At 30.6% G+C, this 15559-nt stretch overlaps 1 protein-coding gene across 12 annotated transcripts in view; it reads left to right on the plus strand.

Moving 5' to 3' along the window:
* LOC145684179 (uncharacterized) overlaps nt 1-13404 on the plus strand; it is a 692246-nt gene extending 678842 nt beyond the window's left edge. For 9 of the 12 annotated variants that reach the window (XM_081756189.1, XM_081756245.1, XM_081756264.1 and 6 more), the window contains one exon: nt 9334-13404. In XM_081756189.1, the coding sequence (XP_081612315.1) occupies nt 9334-9702 (369 nt within the window). In that variant the 3' untranslated portion in view covers nt 9703-13404. Of the gene's footprint in view, nt 1-475; nt 527-4949; nt 4978-9333 lie in introns of all 12 variants that reach the window. The other 3 variants (XM_081756273.1, XM_081756282.1, XR_014131255.1) reach the window with 3 other exon arrangements.
* Nucleotides 13405-15559: the final 2155 nt, after the last annotated feature.

The raw sequence follows: 15559 nt of genomic DNA on the forward strand, positions 1-15559 counted from the left end.
AGCTGTGAAGTAAATAAAACAATTGAAATCAGTATTTCTGTAACTTAAAGATGAGGGCCTTATACAGAGTCGTTTTGACGCACAATTATCGTCATACTAAAGGCCTGACTATTGCAGGAAGCATATGTTAGTCGAACTCTTTAGTATTTCATTAATCACGCGTCAGAATGACTCTGCATAACGCCTGAGAAGTTTTTTTTAATTATTATTTTTCACCAAACTTACCTCAGATTGGCTTATTGATATCGGATATTTTGAGAAGAAAAATTGTAAAGAGACATATCGAATTTTGCTGGTATATGTACGTCGTTATGTATTTATTTATTTATTTTCACTGAAAACCGTAATTAGCTTTCCTCTGTCTCTTCTTATTTAAATAGATATGCTTTAATGATATCATATCCAATCTTTCTGGAACATTTCTCTCAAATACTCTCTTCGAACTTCTTTTTCCATGATGTACTGTACTTTCCAGATTTCTACCGGTGAACTTCATTAGTGTACTTATTGAAAATCGGGATCAGTGGTGAGTAGTACTTCTTATATATTCGTATGCATCACACATTCAACGTTTAATATCTATATCTACCACTCTATTTTTGATTCTAATACCTTATAAAAGATTTTCATGGATCATCAAAGTAATGTTTTACCCAATATCTGTAACCGTTAATTCAGTTTTAATAATAAGTTCAAGTTTATATCCAATATATTTAATATTTATCTCTCTATATTTAATAATGATTTTGATTCAAGAGTTGTCCAAGTTCGTTTTTTTTTTTTTAATCCACTATTAAAATATGTAACTGCTAATTCAGTTTCAATAATAATAAGTTCAAATTTTCATCTGATCCATTTCATAGCTATATCTATATCCTTATTATTCATTCCTATTGATTATAAAAGATTTTCGTGGATCGTCAAAGTACGTTTCTTATTCAATATTAAAACATGTAACTCTTAACTCAGTTTTAACAATAGATTCAAGTTGACATCTAATATGTTTCATATCTATATCTATCGCTTTACTTTTGATTATTATCGATTATAAAAGATTTTTACAGATTACTCAGTCACACGCACACGCACACACACACACACACACACACAAATAAGAGTTCTGCGCACCGGATCCCAGAATATGGATTCGATGTATTTTGTTACACAGAATCCAAATTTCGAAACCTCAGGAAAATAGATCGGGCAAATTTTTTGTTATGGGTGAAAAGCTTGAGTGATTTTGGGTAGTGAGAATACACATAATACAATTATGTATTAAAAAAAAAAAAAAAAAAAAACCTCAGCGGACCCCATGGTATGGATTCGATGTATTTTGTTACACAGAATCCAAATTTCAAAACTCCAGGACGATTAACCGTATTAATTTCTTTTTATGGGCAAAAAATTTGAGCGATTTTGGATAGGAAGGATACACATTTTTCACCTATAAAAAAAATGACGGGGTCAATCATCTGGAATTTCTCGAATCCATACCCTGAGGACCGTTGAACAAAACTTTTTTTTTTCTTTCTTGTATGGCTGTGTTACATGTATCATCCTCATCCAAATTTCCTAAGTTTTTCGCCCATAACAAAAAATTTACACAATCGATCTTCCTGGGGTTTCGAAATTTGGATTCTGTGTAACAAAATACATCGCATCCATATTCTGGGGTTCGGTGCACAGAACATTTATTCTTTTGTGTGTGGTTGTGTTATCAGATACATTTTATTTACTAAAAAATGTAACTTAATTCAATTTTAGTAATAAATTCAAGTTCACATCCAATACATTTAATATCTATATTTACCATTTTGTTTTAGATTGTCATTGATTATCGAAGTACTTAAAAAAAAATACTAAATCATGTACCCTTTAATTCAGTTTTAATAATAAGTTTAGGTTTACATCCAATACTTTTCTTGACATCAGGAAAAAGAGAAAAAAGTTTGGATACAACTCTAAAATTATAATTAAAATTGAATTAACTGTGTGGAACAAAATGATGGGGAAAAAACTAAAGACTGAGCGACATGAAACAATTATCCTTGTTTGCCACCAAGAAAACTAAAATTTAAAATCGATAAAATGGAACCTTAGTCTCTCAAACATAAATATTAATATTGAATATAGAACATAATCAACATTTTCTTAGTACTCTTGCTATTGTGCCTTGCGTTATTTTGATAACAAATTGTATTATAGTTTCAGTAATGAATGTAAATACCATATAATAATATGCTACTTCGCTACTTTTTTTAAATACTTTTTTTTATGTGTAAGTATATGTACAGTTATTAGTAACTTATACTAGGAAGTCCAATTGTAAGGTAATTCGAATATGAACCTTGTATATTAAAGTCACGCAAGAGATAAGTCAAGTAATCGTAAGTATCATTTACGTCGGATATCCTTCAGATTCTTGAAGAAAATTTCATATTCAAAAATGAAATGCTCTATAAGACCATAGAGGGTGCGCAAGTGGAGCAATAGCTGTGAATATAATTCTTGTTTTAAATAACGTTTAATTCTATACTTCCTAGCTCTGTAAAAATTCGTGTCTGGAAGGAACGAAAATGACATTCATCTCATTGTAAGAATTTCTCTCATAATAAGCATGACCAGAACTTTAAAAAACATTGTATATCTGTATTCTTTCTTGCAGTTAAAAATAAATATATAAATAATAGGAAAAAGGAAGAAGAAAAACACCATTGCAATTTAATATTAACATTAACTTAATCCCTTATGAATTTTGCAAGTACATAGTACTTTCCTATTTTGGATTCCTTAATACTGCAAAGGATTACAACTTATTACATTAAGACTGCTTTGAAGATTCTCTTTAGTGTTTTATTGATAAACATTTTGAAGCATAAAAAGTAATATTTTAAATTGAATATAGTAGTTCTAATTACTATTATTTTCTTATTGGATAAACGCAGTTCCTATTTATCTATTTTACGTACTTATACTCACTGTTTCTATCATCTGTATACCTTAGCTTCAGAACTGATACATCGGTAAATAGGGCAGGATACCAGCATGAGTCATTCGCCAATTCATTCCCAAATCGAAATTTTCTCTGAAAAAAAAAACGCACAAATTCTTTAACAAAAATTAAATACAGGAGCGTAAAATAGTTGCCCAAGCATCACTTGTACAAAAGAAGATCAAATTACAGCTTAAACACCTCTGAGACAATATTAGGAAGCCTTGCTACATTGTTGACTCAACTTATTTACATTTCTGCTTTTTGTTTGTGACACTCTATCAATAATAAAGAAGAACTATTATTTCATTGTATTTATAAGTCTAATGTTTAATCAGCGTCTTCTAATTCCTCTAATATTGAAACAAACTAAACAAGAAATAAAATTTTTAGAGTACTGTAACAAGTTAGTTAAAGTTAGATAAACTGCTTACCAAATAAATTTGACATTTTCTACAGATTTGCAAAGAAAAAAACAATTAATAACAAAAGTGAAATGTCATCTCCTCCCCTAAAACGCTTTGTTGTTTGGTTTCACTAGCCGCAACGTATAATGAAAAAGATGCAGCATTCAGACGACGACAATGACAAAAAAAAAAAAAAAAAGCATTTGTTTTCCATTGGTAAATAAACTTTTTTCTTTGTTTCAACATAGCTAAAATTAATTAATTATATAGGGTGCAGAAAAAGTCTCATAACGGTCCAATATCTCACGAAATATACAGATCAGCAAAACAAATAAAAACCCGTTTTAAAAGCTATCCAATGATATCAAACGCAACCCCCTATCCCCATCCTCTTCGGATAACTTTAAAATTTTAAATGAGAACCCCATTTCTTATTGCATATTTGGATTCTCCAGAAAAAGGGACAGTGATTTGACCCAGAATTGAAAATAGTGCTTTCACGGATGGCGCTTGAATCGACACAAAATAAGGGGTGCCAAAACGTTATGAAAATGCGAATTGTCAGTCCCGTGCTCTGTGGCCATACGGTTAGCCTACTGGACTGTGAAGTCAGAGGTCCTCAGTAGGATTCCCGCGCAGAATAACATTTTTGTGTATTTTTTGTACCCAAATAATGAATTCATACACTTTAACTTCGATAAAAATAATGTATTTGTCCATAATTTATTAACATATTTATCCAATAAGAAAATACAAATTGTGTCAAAAATGGTATGTTTTTGTTGTAAATAACTCTATGTACCCTAACCCTAATAACCCTATCACTAAGAACCATTTCATAAAGTTAGTTTCGCAAACAACTGTCGAAATTTGTATTGTATGTAACTTGAATAAAGTACTAATTGAAGTTAAAATGAATTATTTATTATTTGGAGAAATAACAAAAACGTTGCCTTGAGCGGGGATCGAACTCAAGACCGCACTCTTCAGTAAAGTACGATAACCATACGACCACAGAGTATGGGACTGACAATTTGCATTTTCATGACATTTTGGTTTCCCTTTCTTTGTGTGTCGATTCAAACGCCATCCGTGAAGGCACTGTTTTCAATTCTGGGTCAAATCACTGTCCCTTCTTCTGGAGAGTCCAAATGTGAAATAAGAAATGGTAGTTCCCATTTAAATATTTAAAGTTTTCCCCGTACCCCCGAAGAGGATGGGAATAGGAGGTTGCATTTGATATCATTGGATAGCTTTTTCAAAACTATTTAACACGTGTTTTTGTATGTCTTGCTGATGTGTATATTTTGCGAGATATTGGACCGTTCCGGGACTTTTTCCGCACCCTATATACTCAAATATAATGTATTCTTCGCAACGCATCATATCATATAATTGAAATCTTTTCTAAAGTCACAGCTTATTGTGTATTAGACTGCATTGTGTAACTACTTTGGACTTCTTAGTTTTTATGTGTTCTATCGTGTGAGGCTAACAATTAACTTTCTAATTCACAATTTATCTTGTCTCTCTTTCTCTTCTTTCTTTAGCTTGCACGACTTTTCGAGCATGCGGCAGGTAGGAGCTCATGCCTTTCCTTTTCTGGGTCTAAGCTTAACCGTGTTAGTAAATGTCTTTGTTCTGTTGTGTTCTATCTGTTTATTGTTTCTTTCTTTTTGTTTACTATTATAATAAGATTAATTTTCTAACATTATGTTTAGGTAATATCGTATTTGTAAGATATTCGATCTTTTTTAAGTTCGAAAATAGTAGAGTGTGATAAACTTCAAGTATAATCTAAACACTATTGAATGTTTTCTATGTTTATAATGTGTAAGACGAAATTGATCTCCTCATTTTCAACACAATTATGAAATGACGTATTAGGAGACAGAATTTCAAAAACACGTAGAAGATAAACTTATTTTGTAAGTTTAACTCTTGCAAATTAAAACCATGTAAAGCAACTATGAATTGATAGCTTAGTGAGGTATAATATACCTAGATGTAAGATAATTTATGATTAATAATTATTTTGAGATTTACAAATTTTTTGAAATATTGGCAGGATATTGCTTGTCTTTAGTATGGTGAGATATGTTTAGTTCTATCAAAAGATACGGTAAAGCAAATATTATTTAAAAAAATTAAATTTTCTAGGTAGAAATATTTTTTTATAATTTTTATGATTTTTAAGATGGATCGTGTAACATAACCATAATCGAGGACCATAAGGCATGATTAACATTTATATTTAAAATCTGAAAAATGTTTGATATAGTAAATACAAAGACCAGTTATGGTTTAATTTTTTCTTGAGAATTATAGTTTTGTATAACAAGTTTAATCTAGCAAGCATTAAAAGTTTATATTATGAATCGAACAAACTTATCCATCCATGCAAGAATTACTTATTTTCATGCCTCTTTTAGACAGTACTTTGCTCTGCAAATCAGCAAAAGAATTTAATCTGGTCAATCGACACTAACATTGTTTTCATAAATAGTGTAGTGCAAATACGATCAAATATTTTGAATACAATTGCTAATAGATTGTAAAGAATACGTTATAGCATAATAAAGAATTTTACTGACCTTTTAAAATATTCCTGTTCAGATTAGTGTTGTTTCACAAGTTCGATATTTCGGATACTTTAGTCGAGGATTCATCGTCGGGAACCAACAACAGGCCTAAATCATTCTATGCATTGAGTTCATCACATGCTTGTTACAATAGAATTATAAAATTATGTAAACTTAGTGTATCAACACGAAGTGGTAAATTATAAACCTCCAATAATAGTGAGAGCATCACACTCTTGTACGTCCCCCAACAATAATATATCTATGTATATAGTTAAGTGCATTTAACGACTAACTGTTACCCTATTATTTTAGTTTCTTAAATTAGCAGATATTTGGAAAATACTAGCTTCTTGTATGAAGAGCAATTCGTGGTACACTACATTAAACGAAACGATACCTTAGAAAGCAATGAGAGGTTAATGTAGCTATAACGTATTGTTGTCTGAATTAATGATTTTACAAAATTTGTACTTTATTGCTCTGAAGTTTCATGACTTCTTTGTAGTACAAATTTTGTAAATGAATGAAATATCACTAAAAGTATCAATATAGATAACAGCACTACATTGAACCTCTAATTGCTTTCTAAGATCTTGTTTGATTTGGGGTAGTAGGTCACGTTACAAAGATCTTCACATAAGTCGCTAGTATTTTCGGAATACCTGCAATTTCAAGAAAATGAAAAATAAGGTAAGGATTAGTCGTTAAATTCAAATAATACATAGATATATTATTTGAATACCACTCATTCAAGCAATGGAACTTCTTATACACAATAAAAGGCAAATTCTGACCAAAGCATATATTATTTAATAAATAATAACGTTACAGTTTCGGCAAAGTATCTTTGCCTTCATCAGAAAGAAGAAAGCGAGGAACTTATGAACTGGAATGGTGGACTAAATATACATGGTGTATGGAGAAAGATATTGAATAAAGCAGAGAAGAAAGAAGTAACAGAGGTATATTGAATAACAGATAGCCAATTAAAAGTTTTTAAGGTTTTAAAAACTGAAAGTTGTACAATAACACAGGAGTACCAATTAAAAATTTAGCTCTCAAGTAAAAGTTGGCTCATTAAATGTTGAACATACGTAATCAATTAAACATTGTTAAAAATGAAAAGACAGGCCTTATTGGTTCCTATATATGACCTCTCATTTTCTGAGAAATAAAAGCTGTAGTCTTAGAAATTGTACTTCATAATGTGTCTGATGAAGGCTAAGATACTTTGCCGAAACTATAACGCTATTACTTTTTAGATAATATATATGCTTTGGTCAGAGTTTGCCTTTTATTGTGTATTAGATACATTATTGTTGAGAGATGTATAAAAGTGTGATGTCCCCATTATAATTAAAGCTCTGAATTGAAGAACGTCCCAAGTTCACCGAATGTTTTTTTTTCATGAGATGCGTGAAACAATCAACGTGAAAAATATACGTATATCTAAATGCCTGTAGACTTGAGATGTTCTCGAATTCAGGTCCTCAATTTGAAATAGTTTTATGTTGTCAGGTTCTGTTACATCTTCAAAGTGTGAATAATTGGTTACATTTTGATATACTAATGAAAAACGTAAAATCGGAGAATCTTTGCCCCCCTTTCTTCTTAAAGCAAATCCTGAAATGACGCCGTTGTGTTATGTTATAATGTTATCGAGTGATTATTTGATATACATATTGTTGTGATATTATGTACAAAAATATACCGAAATCAAACAGCTGAGCTGAAAGATGGCGTGTATGTGTATAGGAGTATTTGTTTAGCGTGCTTGGTTGTGGAATATTTTACACGTACTTTATGGTTCTTAATATCTCACATTTGGTCAAATGCGTATAGAAATTGAAATAATTGTGAAAAAACATTCAAGTTTACTGCAAACAGTTAAAAATGTGCATATGATCCATTAAAATGTCTTTATAAACAATTGACGATCACTCATTATCATATCCAAAACTAACTATTTTGCAATTTATGTACAATTCAATTTAACTTATTATTATTCAGCAGTAACTCGTTAATACTCTGGGCAATACCACTTTTTGTTCGTGCTAATACTGAATATAATGTATCAAAGAAATGTGATAATTACAACTCCGAATTAATTTTCAATAGGTGAACTCTTTTATACAAATGGCGGCGATCAACACATCAAATTTCATAGAAAGCTCAATGTAATAGTACATGAAATACAGTATTTATAATTTATAGCAATTTTGAGATTAAGAACAATGAACAACAAACTTTCATTACTGCCCCTCTGGAAATGTTAAACTTTCATCATATATTTTGAAACTATTTCAACATAAGTCTACTTGTAGCATACAGGAACAACATGTCTGATGCACCTATATAAAAAACCAATAAAGATGATGGTGAATGAATCAAATAGCTGAAAACAGTATTGTCACACCGACTTCAAAAGGCGTGTAGAAGAGTCCAATAATGTTATTATTAAGCGTCTTAGAAGCGACTAACTTTGGTTTTTCTCGTTCTTTGCGACAAAAATCAAGTAAAGGATTAGCCGAATAATTTTTTTCTAATTCATTAAAGCTTTCCATTGCAACGATGTGATTCGCCTGAATGCAGAAATATCGTAAATCCCTCAACTGAATTGAATATGTTATTCTATTCAGCTGAAATTATTTTATATTAAAAAGATGGTTTCTAATTGGACTTAGAACGTTTATTATGCAAGTGAGAAGCCTTTGAAACTTAGATCCGAAGAATAAATAAATTTAAAAAAAAAATGAAAACTTGATGTTTTTCAATTCAGGTCCTCAGAGGGTTTATAATTCATCACTTCGTATCGATACATTAAGTTTATATTATTTTATAATTCCATTGGTGTTGATGCAACAACCACATGACAAACTTATTGCATGATATGATTTAAGCCTGTGGATGGATACTTGATGAAAGTATCCGAAATATCGGATGTATAAAACAACGTTACTCTGCATAGGAATATTAACAAAGGCCAGTAAAATTCTTTAACAGTACAGCTTAAACATTAAACACAATTTCACAAAGCAGGAAATTTGTGAATTTACTTAAGATATTTCCCAACGAGAATCATTTTGATTAGATATGGTATTTGGTTTTATTTTATTTTATTTCTTGGGTAAGTCAGTCCTTTTCACAATCATAAATGGAATAATAAAATTATCCAAGTGCAATCAAATTAAAAAAGAAAAAAAAACATTAAAAAAGCGCATATTATTATTTTAAATATATATGAGGTATAATTAAGTGTGTGTATACAGTTTTGAGAAAATGTACATTATTTCTTGTATACAAAATAAATTGTAAATAATTCTAATGCTTAAATTTTCTTATGCAATAGGTTCACAGTTTAACTGCTCGAAGCATCTCAAGAGAGTTTAGAGAGGGATTACGGCGTAATTTGCCCTTTCAGACCAATAGAAATATAGTTCAAGTGGCTGGTGGAGCTCCAACAGTCCGCGATACACCTAGCCCTGAACACTTAGGAATTCCCTCAGAGAAACCTCCGTTTCCACCACGTGCTCCTGACGAGACACCAGGCTACACCTCAGATGAGAGCGCCCCGTCTCCAACACCAGCTCAGCGTAGAACTCCACCTCGCCGCAGAGTGAAGTCAAATATTGCTTCCAAAGCAGCGTTTTGGGATCGTCGTGTGGAACTAGGACAGTGCTCAGATTATCTTGTAACAGAAAATTTTCCAGATGAATAGAGAAAGGATGTTATTTATAATTGATTTTACATGGCTGCGAGGATTCTTCTTCATTTGTTTTTATATACTAAGAGATTCAGAGAACCAAAGACATTAAGTAGAAAAACTGTACGATTGCATTGTAATTTATAAACGAAAGACCAGTTTAGTTAGTAGTGTACTGAACTCTTCAATACGATATTAAGTAGTGAGCAAGTTATTATTATGTGTATACAGAATGCGCGAGTTTCGTTTCTTTTTCACGAATTACGCCAGTCTGATTATTATCTGTACTTGGCACTAGACAATTAACCAATCAAACAGTAGAAGAGCAAACACGGTGATTTTTGAAGTTCGTTATAATGGCCACGGACAGTAAAAGTGACAGTTGTTAAAGCCATATATTATTTACTTCTGTTATAGTTTCAAATAAATGGACAAGATATAATTTTCTAATATATTCTTACTAGTGATCACGTGAAGTTTGGGCTTCTTTATTGATAATTATTTGAAGTTATCGATATTTGTTTTCAAAGGTAATGAATATAATCTTAAATGGATTGGGATTTTTTTTTTGTTACATGTTTAAAATGTTACCAGTTTTTTTTTTTTTTTTTTTTATTCGTTGTTTTAGAATTCGTCCATCATAAGTCATTTTTAAGGTTTATGTATGTTTGGGGGGGATCTACTGAATAATGAATAGCATTGTCAGATAGAGAAAGAGTTACATAAACGGCTTGGTTGTTCAAATCAAATGGAAAAATCTGAGTAAAAGATTCATGAATAACAAATTGTTTCAATACAAAACGGTCTGACCAGATAACTTATTATATATTAGATATAAATGTGTCTTAAATTCATAGTATTAAAGTTTGTGAATATAACCTATATGCAAAGATGGATTAAACAATGTTATAAAAACGTATCTTAAGGTTTCATAATGAATGAAATAGAAAAAAAAACTGTCCTTAAACGCTGAAAATTTACAGAAATAGGAAACATTTATGTTTATTTCAGAAAACAGAAATGAAATCCTTTCTATAAAGCATGTTTATTGGACATTTGGGTAAATATGTATGTGAAAGACAAACATTTCAAGAAAATAAATCAAAACCAAAAATTACGAATTTTCCATCTGGTGTTTAGTCTACCAATAATAATTTCATTTTTCATTAAGCCAATTTTTAACTGCATAAATGTACTTTTGATATGATTGAGATTTGCGTATCTTGTATATTACTCTGGTAGCCATTTATGCAGATTATATGATAACTATTGCAATCCAAGAGATGTGATTGTCAATATAAATATTATTTAATTTTTTCGGCGAATATATTCTTCACAGTTTATGTTGTGAATTTATTGACATATCGTGTTATCTGGAGAAATTTACTTTACAAGTAGCATTTCATATTTTGATTGTTGTTTTTTGTACAGAACAATTACATATATGAGTGGAAGTTACATTTACTCAAGATAATATGAGATTAATGGTATTTGTGCGGTAACCAAACCATGGATAATGTAATTGTTTTTATGTAGAGGTGCTATATATTCATATAATTGTGCATAATCATGCATAAAGAAAGTATGGTGTCTTGATTTAGTAGATGAAAGACTGATAGTCCACGGTAACGGATGCTCAAATACTCCACTGAACCAATACAAAATGGCGGAGTAATTTATTATAATAATATTGTGCCAACCGTGTTGGTTCATTCCAAAGATGAAAACATTTTTCTTATACTATCTTGTACATACAATAAAATAAACGTTTCAGTCTTTCACGTTTCATTTTCTTTAACAAATTTTCGAAATGGAATTTAAAAGAAAAATATAATGTGACCCTTTCATTGTAATCTTAAAAGCTTCCTGAACATTAATGATAGGAAGTGTCAAGTATGTATTTCGTGTATTCTACCTGATATAATTTGACTTGGCAAAACTTGCGATAATTCTGGGCGAAATTTTAACATTATTAAAACTGTTATATTTTCTCTCCTTAACTCTCACTATGTCTTATTTTGTATATTTCGATGACTTTATCAGATTCTTGTCTTAATAAGTATTGCTTATATTGTTGTAATACAAAGCATATAGAACAACTTTATTATGCCCCGTTCTAGATAGCTAAAATAATATCAATGTTATCTAACATTTAGGAAAACTTATGAGAATTTTATAATTGCCAATAAATCAGAAATAAGTGTTCTATTTCACAAAAAACCGTTTCCTAAAGAAAATATTAAATCTTTTTATATTAATGCTTCTTTAGTAATATATTGGCTTCGTTAGTAATTATTGATAACTGGATATCGTTAATGTTCAAAGAAAGTTAGCGTAATGAACCACATCTCTGAAATCATGATAGTTTCAACTTCATTTTCTTTAATACAGCGAAAAGATATATCTATGTCACATCTATTTCTTGAAAATAACTATAAATTTGTCTTCTCTGTTCTATGTCCATAGAGATTTGTGCCATCTAGAAACAAATAAATACGCTGCTAAATGTTATTCTATAAGTGAAATCTCTAATACGCTAGCAATTCGTAGAAGATTATAAGGATATAATAGTGGTTGTAATACGTAATCATATGTTTTTAAGTTAAGATGTATTGACTGACTCAGTCGTAGTAAATACGTTAAGTCAAAATATGAATATATTTTCTTTGATCAAAATAACAAAGTATATTCGGTTACTGCTCCGCTTATATGTTAAAATATTAAGAAAGACATATGTTAGTTATACGTATTTGGAATGATCATAATCTGTAAACCTAAGAGAAAAACTTCTTTGCATTTTCTAAATTACCGAAATTTCATTTCATGAATTTTGGCGTTCTCGCGTTGTATTTCAATATATTTGACTACACTGGTGACACTAACATCACCTAGGTATGATTTTCTGACACCACTATTTTTTTCAGACTAGATTATATGCTACAAGTAAAACTAACTGGATATTTGTATATTTACTTACTTTTTGACCTTCCTTGTGACTTATACTAAAGTATTTGCAATGTAAATTGTAGCCATCGCTTCTTCTATTCAAACAGATATGGCATATGAGACTATACATTTTGTACAATTCCTACTGAAAATAGTATCATGTGTACTTAATCTTAGAACTGGCAATTATATTTTAAATTGCATTCAAATTCATTGAGAAACAAATAATGTAACTGTATCAAAATATTTCATTACGAAACGTATATATATATATATGAGATATATATTTTTCCTATACAGTATAATCAAGTATTTGTGGTTCCATTTTGTAAAGGTTCGAGGTTCCATTATATATACATCATATAATGAAAAAGATATAGGAGTATTCTTTGGTAATATTCAAACTAACAGTAGGAGATACTGTAACGAAATATTTATCATCTAGTGTTTATTGATGATTTGTTTCTTCTGTACAATACAAATTTTATTATATATAGATACATATATACATATATATTACTCCATTATCATCAGTATATGATTATTTTGTTCCCCTAATTTTGGCTGTTTGTTTCTGAGGATATAGTATGGCAAATTCATATCAGTATGTACCTGTACAAAGACAATGTAAATAAATTATATATTGTAGAGTAATGACTACTATTATAAGTAAACTGATGCTATTTGTATTATTATAAACTACAGAAAAGAATTGTTTATATTATGAACTTCGGTGATCACGTGATATACAATAAATTTAGTTTATAAATATTAGTATTGAAGTTTTTTAATATACCTTTTCTCTAATTGTTACTACCATCGGTGCCCTAGCCTTGGATACTATTTTTATTTATGTTTCATTTTTTCATACGGACTCCTGCATTCTTCTTTAAGCATTATAAGGTTTATGCTTATGTTTTTTTAAATCGATCTATTCTATGGTAATTATTACATTGTCACCCATTGAGAAATTTTATGAATTAGCTCCGAAGCCTATTATCAGATCCTTGTAAAATTTACATAAAGTTACTGCTAAAGTATACTTTTTCAAACAAACAAACAAACAAACAAACAAACAAACAAATAATAATAATAATAATAATAATAATAATAATAATAATAATAATAATAATAATAATAATAATAATAATAATAATAATGAAAATCGGTGTACCTACGTTGAAGTGATGTGTGAACATACTGACAATCACGGTATTAACACTGTCAGCCTTTGAGGAGTTTCATGATCTAGCTGTGAAGATTACACTCAGATCCTTATAAAATTTACCTGAAAGTACCATGGAAGTATACATGGTAAACAAAGGAATAATAACAAATTCATTGCATATGTAGAAATTATGCATGAACATATCCAATATATACAGGGTGGACCATTTATCTTGAAATATTCTTTTATCTTTTAAGTAATTTACAGAAAACGATGAAATTTTGTACCTCAGCTTTCGATAAGGCGATATTACCTCCCAATATCACTAAACTAACAGTGTTGCCAATCCAACATAAAGTTGTATTTTTTTTTCAAATGACACTACATCAGGTAATTACATATTTCAAATTTACATGCTAAACAAAAACTTATAATACCACATTTAACTTTTAGATTTGATTTGAGTTTATCATCCCTTTCAGCTGCGAGGCTATATGAAACGTTGACCTACAGCCTTACGTGGGATCCAAACCACATGAGCTCTTGCCGGGAATTGAATCCGGACCTTCCACGCCAAAGTTACGTTTATCATTCAATGTTACACACTAAGGGTGCTAAAATTTTACAAACATCCACAACTAGTCAAATTGTGGAATCCTCTACAATAGGATCAACGCAAGTGAGACGGACGTGGCAACACAAGTCGAATGTATCTTAGTGTCGAATACCATGCCACAATGTGATGTAAGAAGTGTTGCTGAAAAGTTCGTAGCCCAAAATTAACATTTACCATATTAAGTTATGAATACAAACAAGTCAAATTATATTAACCCTCCTCCTTGACAAACTTCTTTGTATGCCACTGATTTCCATATACTTATTTATATCAAGAATAAAAGCTGTCTAGTAAACTATAGAGGAGCTTTAAATGTAACATTAAGCATTTATTGAAGATTCTCTACGTCTCCTTGAAATTAATGCAAAGATAAACCATTGTCGTCAACCGAATTAAACAAACTACAGAAAGGTTTAAAAAGTGGTCCATTGGTGGTGTACACTATGAGAGGCATATGTTTCCTACATCACACGTGGTCCCTGGTTCTGCGTAACGTAGCAGCAGAGATAATGTGGACAGGAACAGATTATTCTGGCCGCTCTAACTGGCAGGATGGCGACTACCAGTGCAATCAGAGCTACAGTCAATCCCCATCTGAGAGTGTGAACACTGAACAATCGATTGGTGGAGGCAGTCTACGTTTCTATGTCCCTCTCACACGTTTCCCGTAACCTGTTCATCGCCGATAATGTCTTCAGTAGTGTCGGGAGAGCGGAGTAAGAGCAAACATCAATAAGTGTTCTCAGAAACCACCTCTGGCATGTTGTTAATGAGTTACACACCCTGCTCTGCCCTGGTCTTCATTGAAAGGAAGTATGATAGTGCGTCATACATTCATGTCATTATCGATGCTGTCTAGTGTTGCTCTTCTAATTTCTCTTCTCTAACTTTATGTTCTCGTATCAAAAATCTTTTCAAATTCCACACGACACGGGAAACATGATAATTCTCGTCTCTCTTTCCAGACTACACGAGAAATTTCATGAGTATTGTGGGCAACACTAGTTCATCCAAGTCTTAGATCTCAAGCACTGTATTAATGTTACATGATTCGTAGTATAAAATGTATAAATATATAAAGTGATTGAACTAACAAAATGAAAAACATTTATCAACGTTTAAAGATACATAAGTTATTACAC

This window comes from Thermobia domestica, chromosome 1 (genome assembly GCF_964235325.1).
Source record: "Thermobia domestica chromosome 1, izTheDome1.hap1.1, whole genome shotgun sequence".
Taxonomy (NCBI): domain Eukaryota; kingdom Metazoa; phylum Arthropoda; class Insecta; order Zygentoma; family Lepismatidae; genus Thermobia; species Thermobia domestica.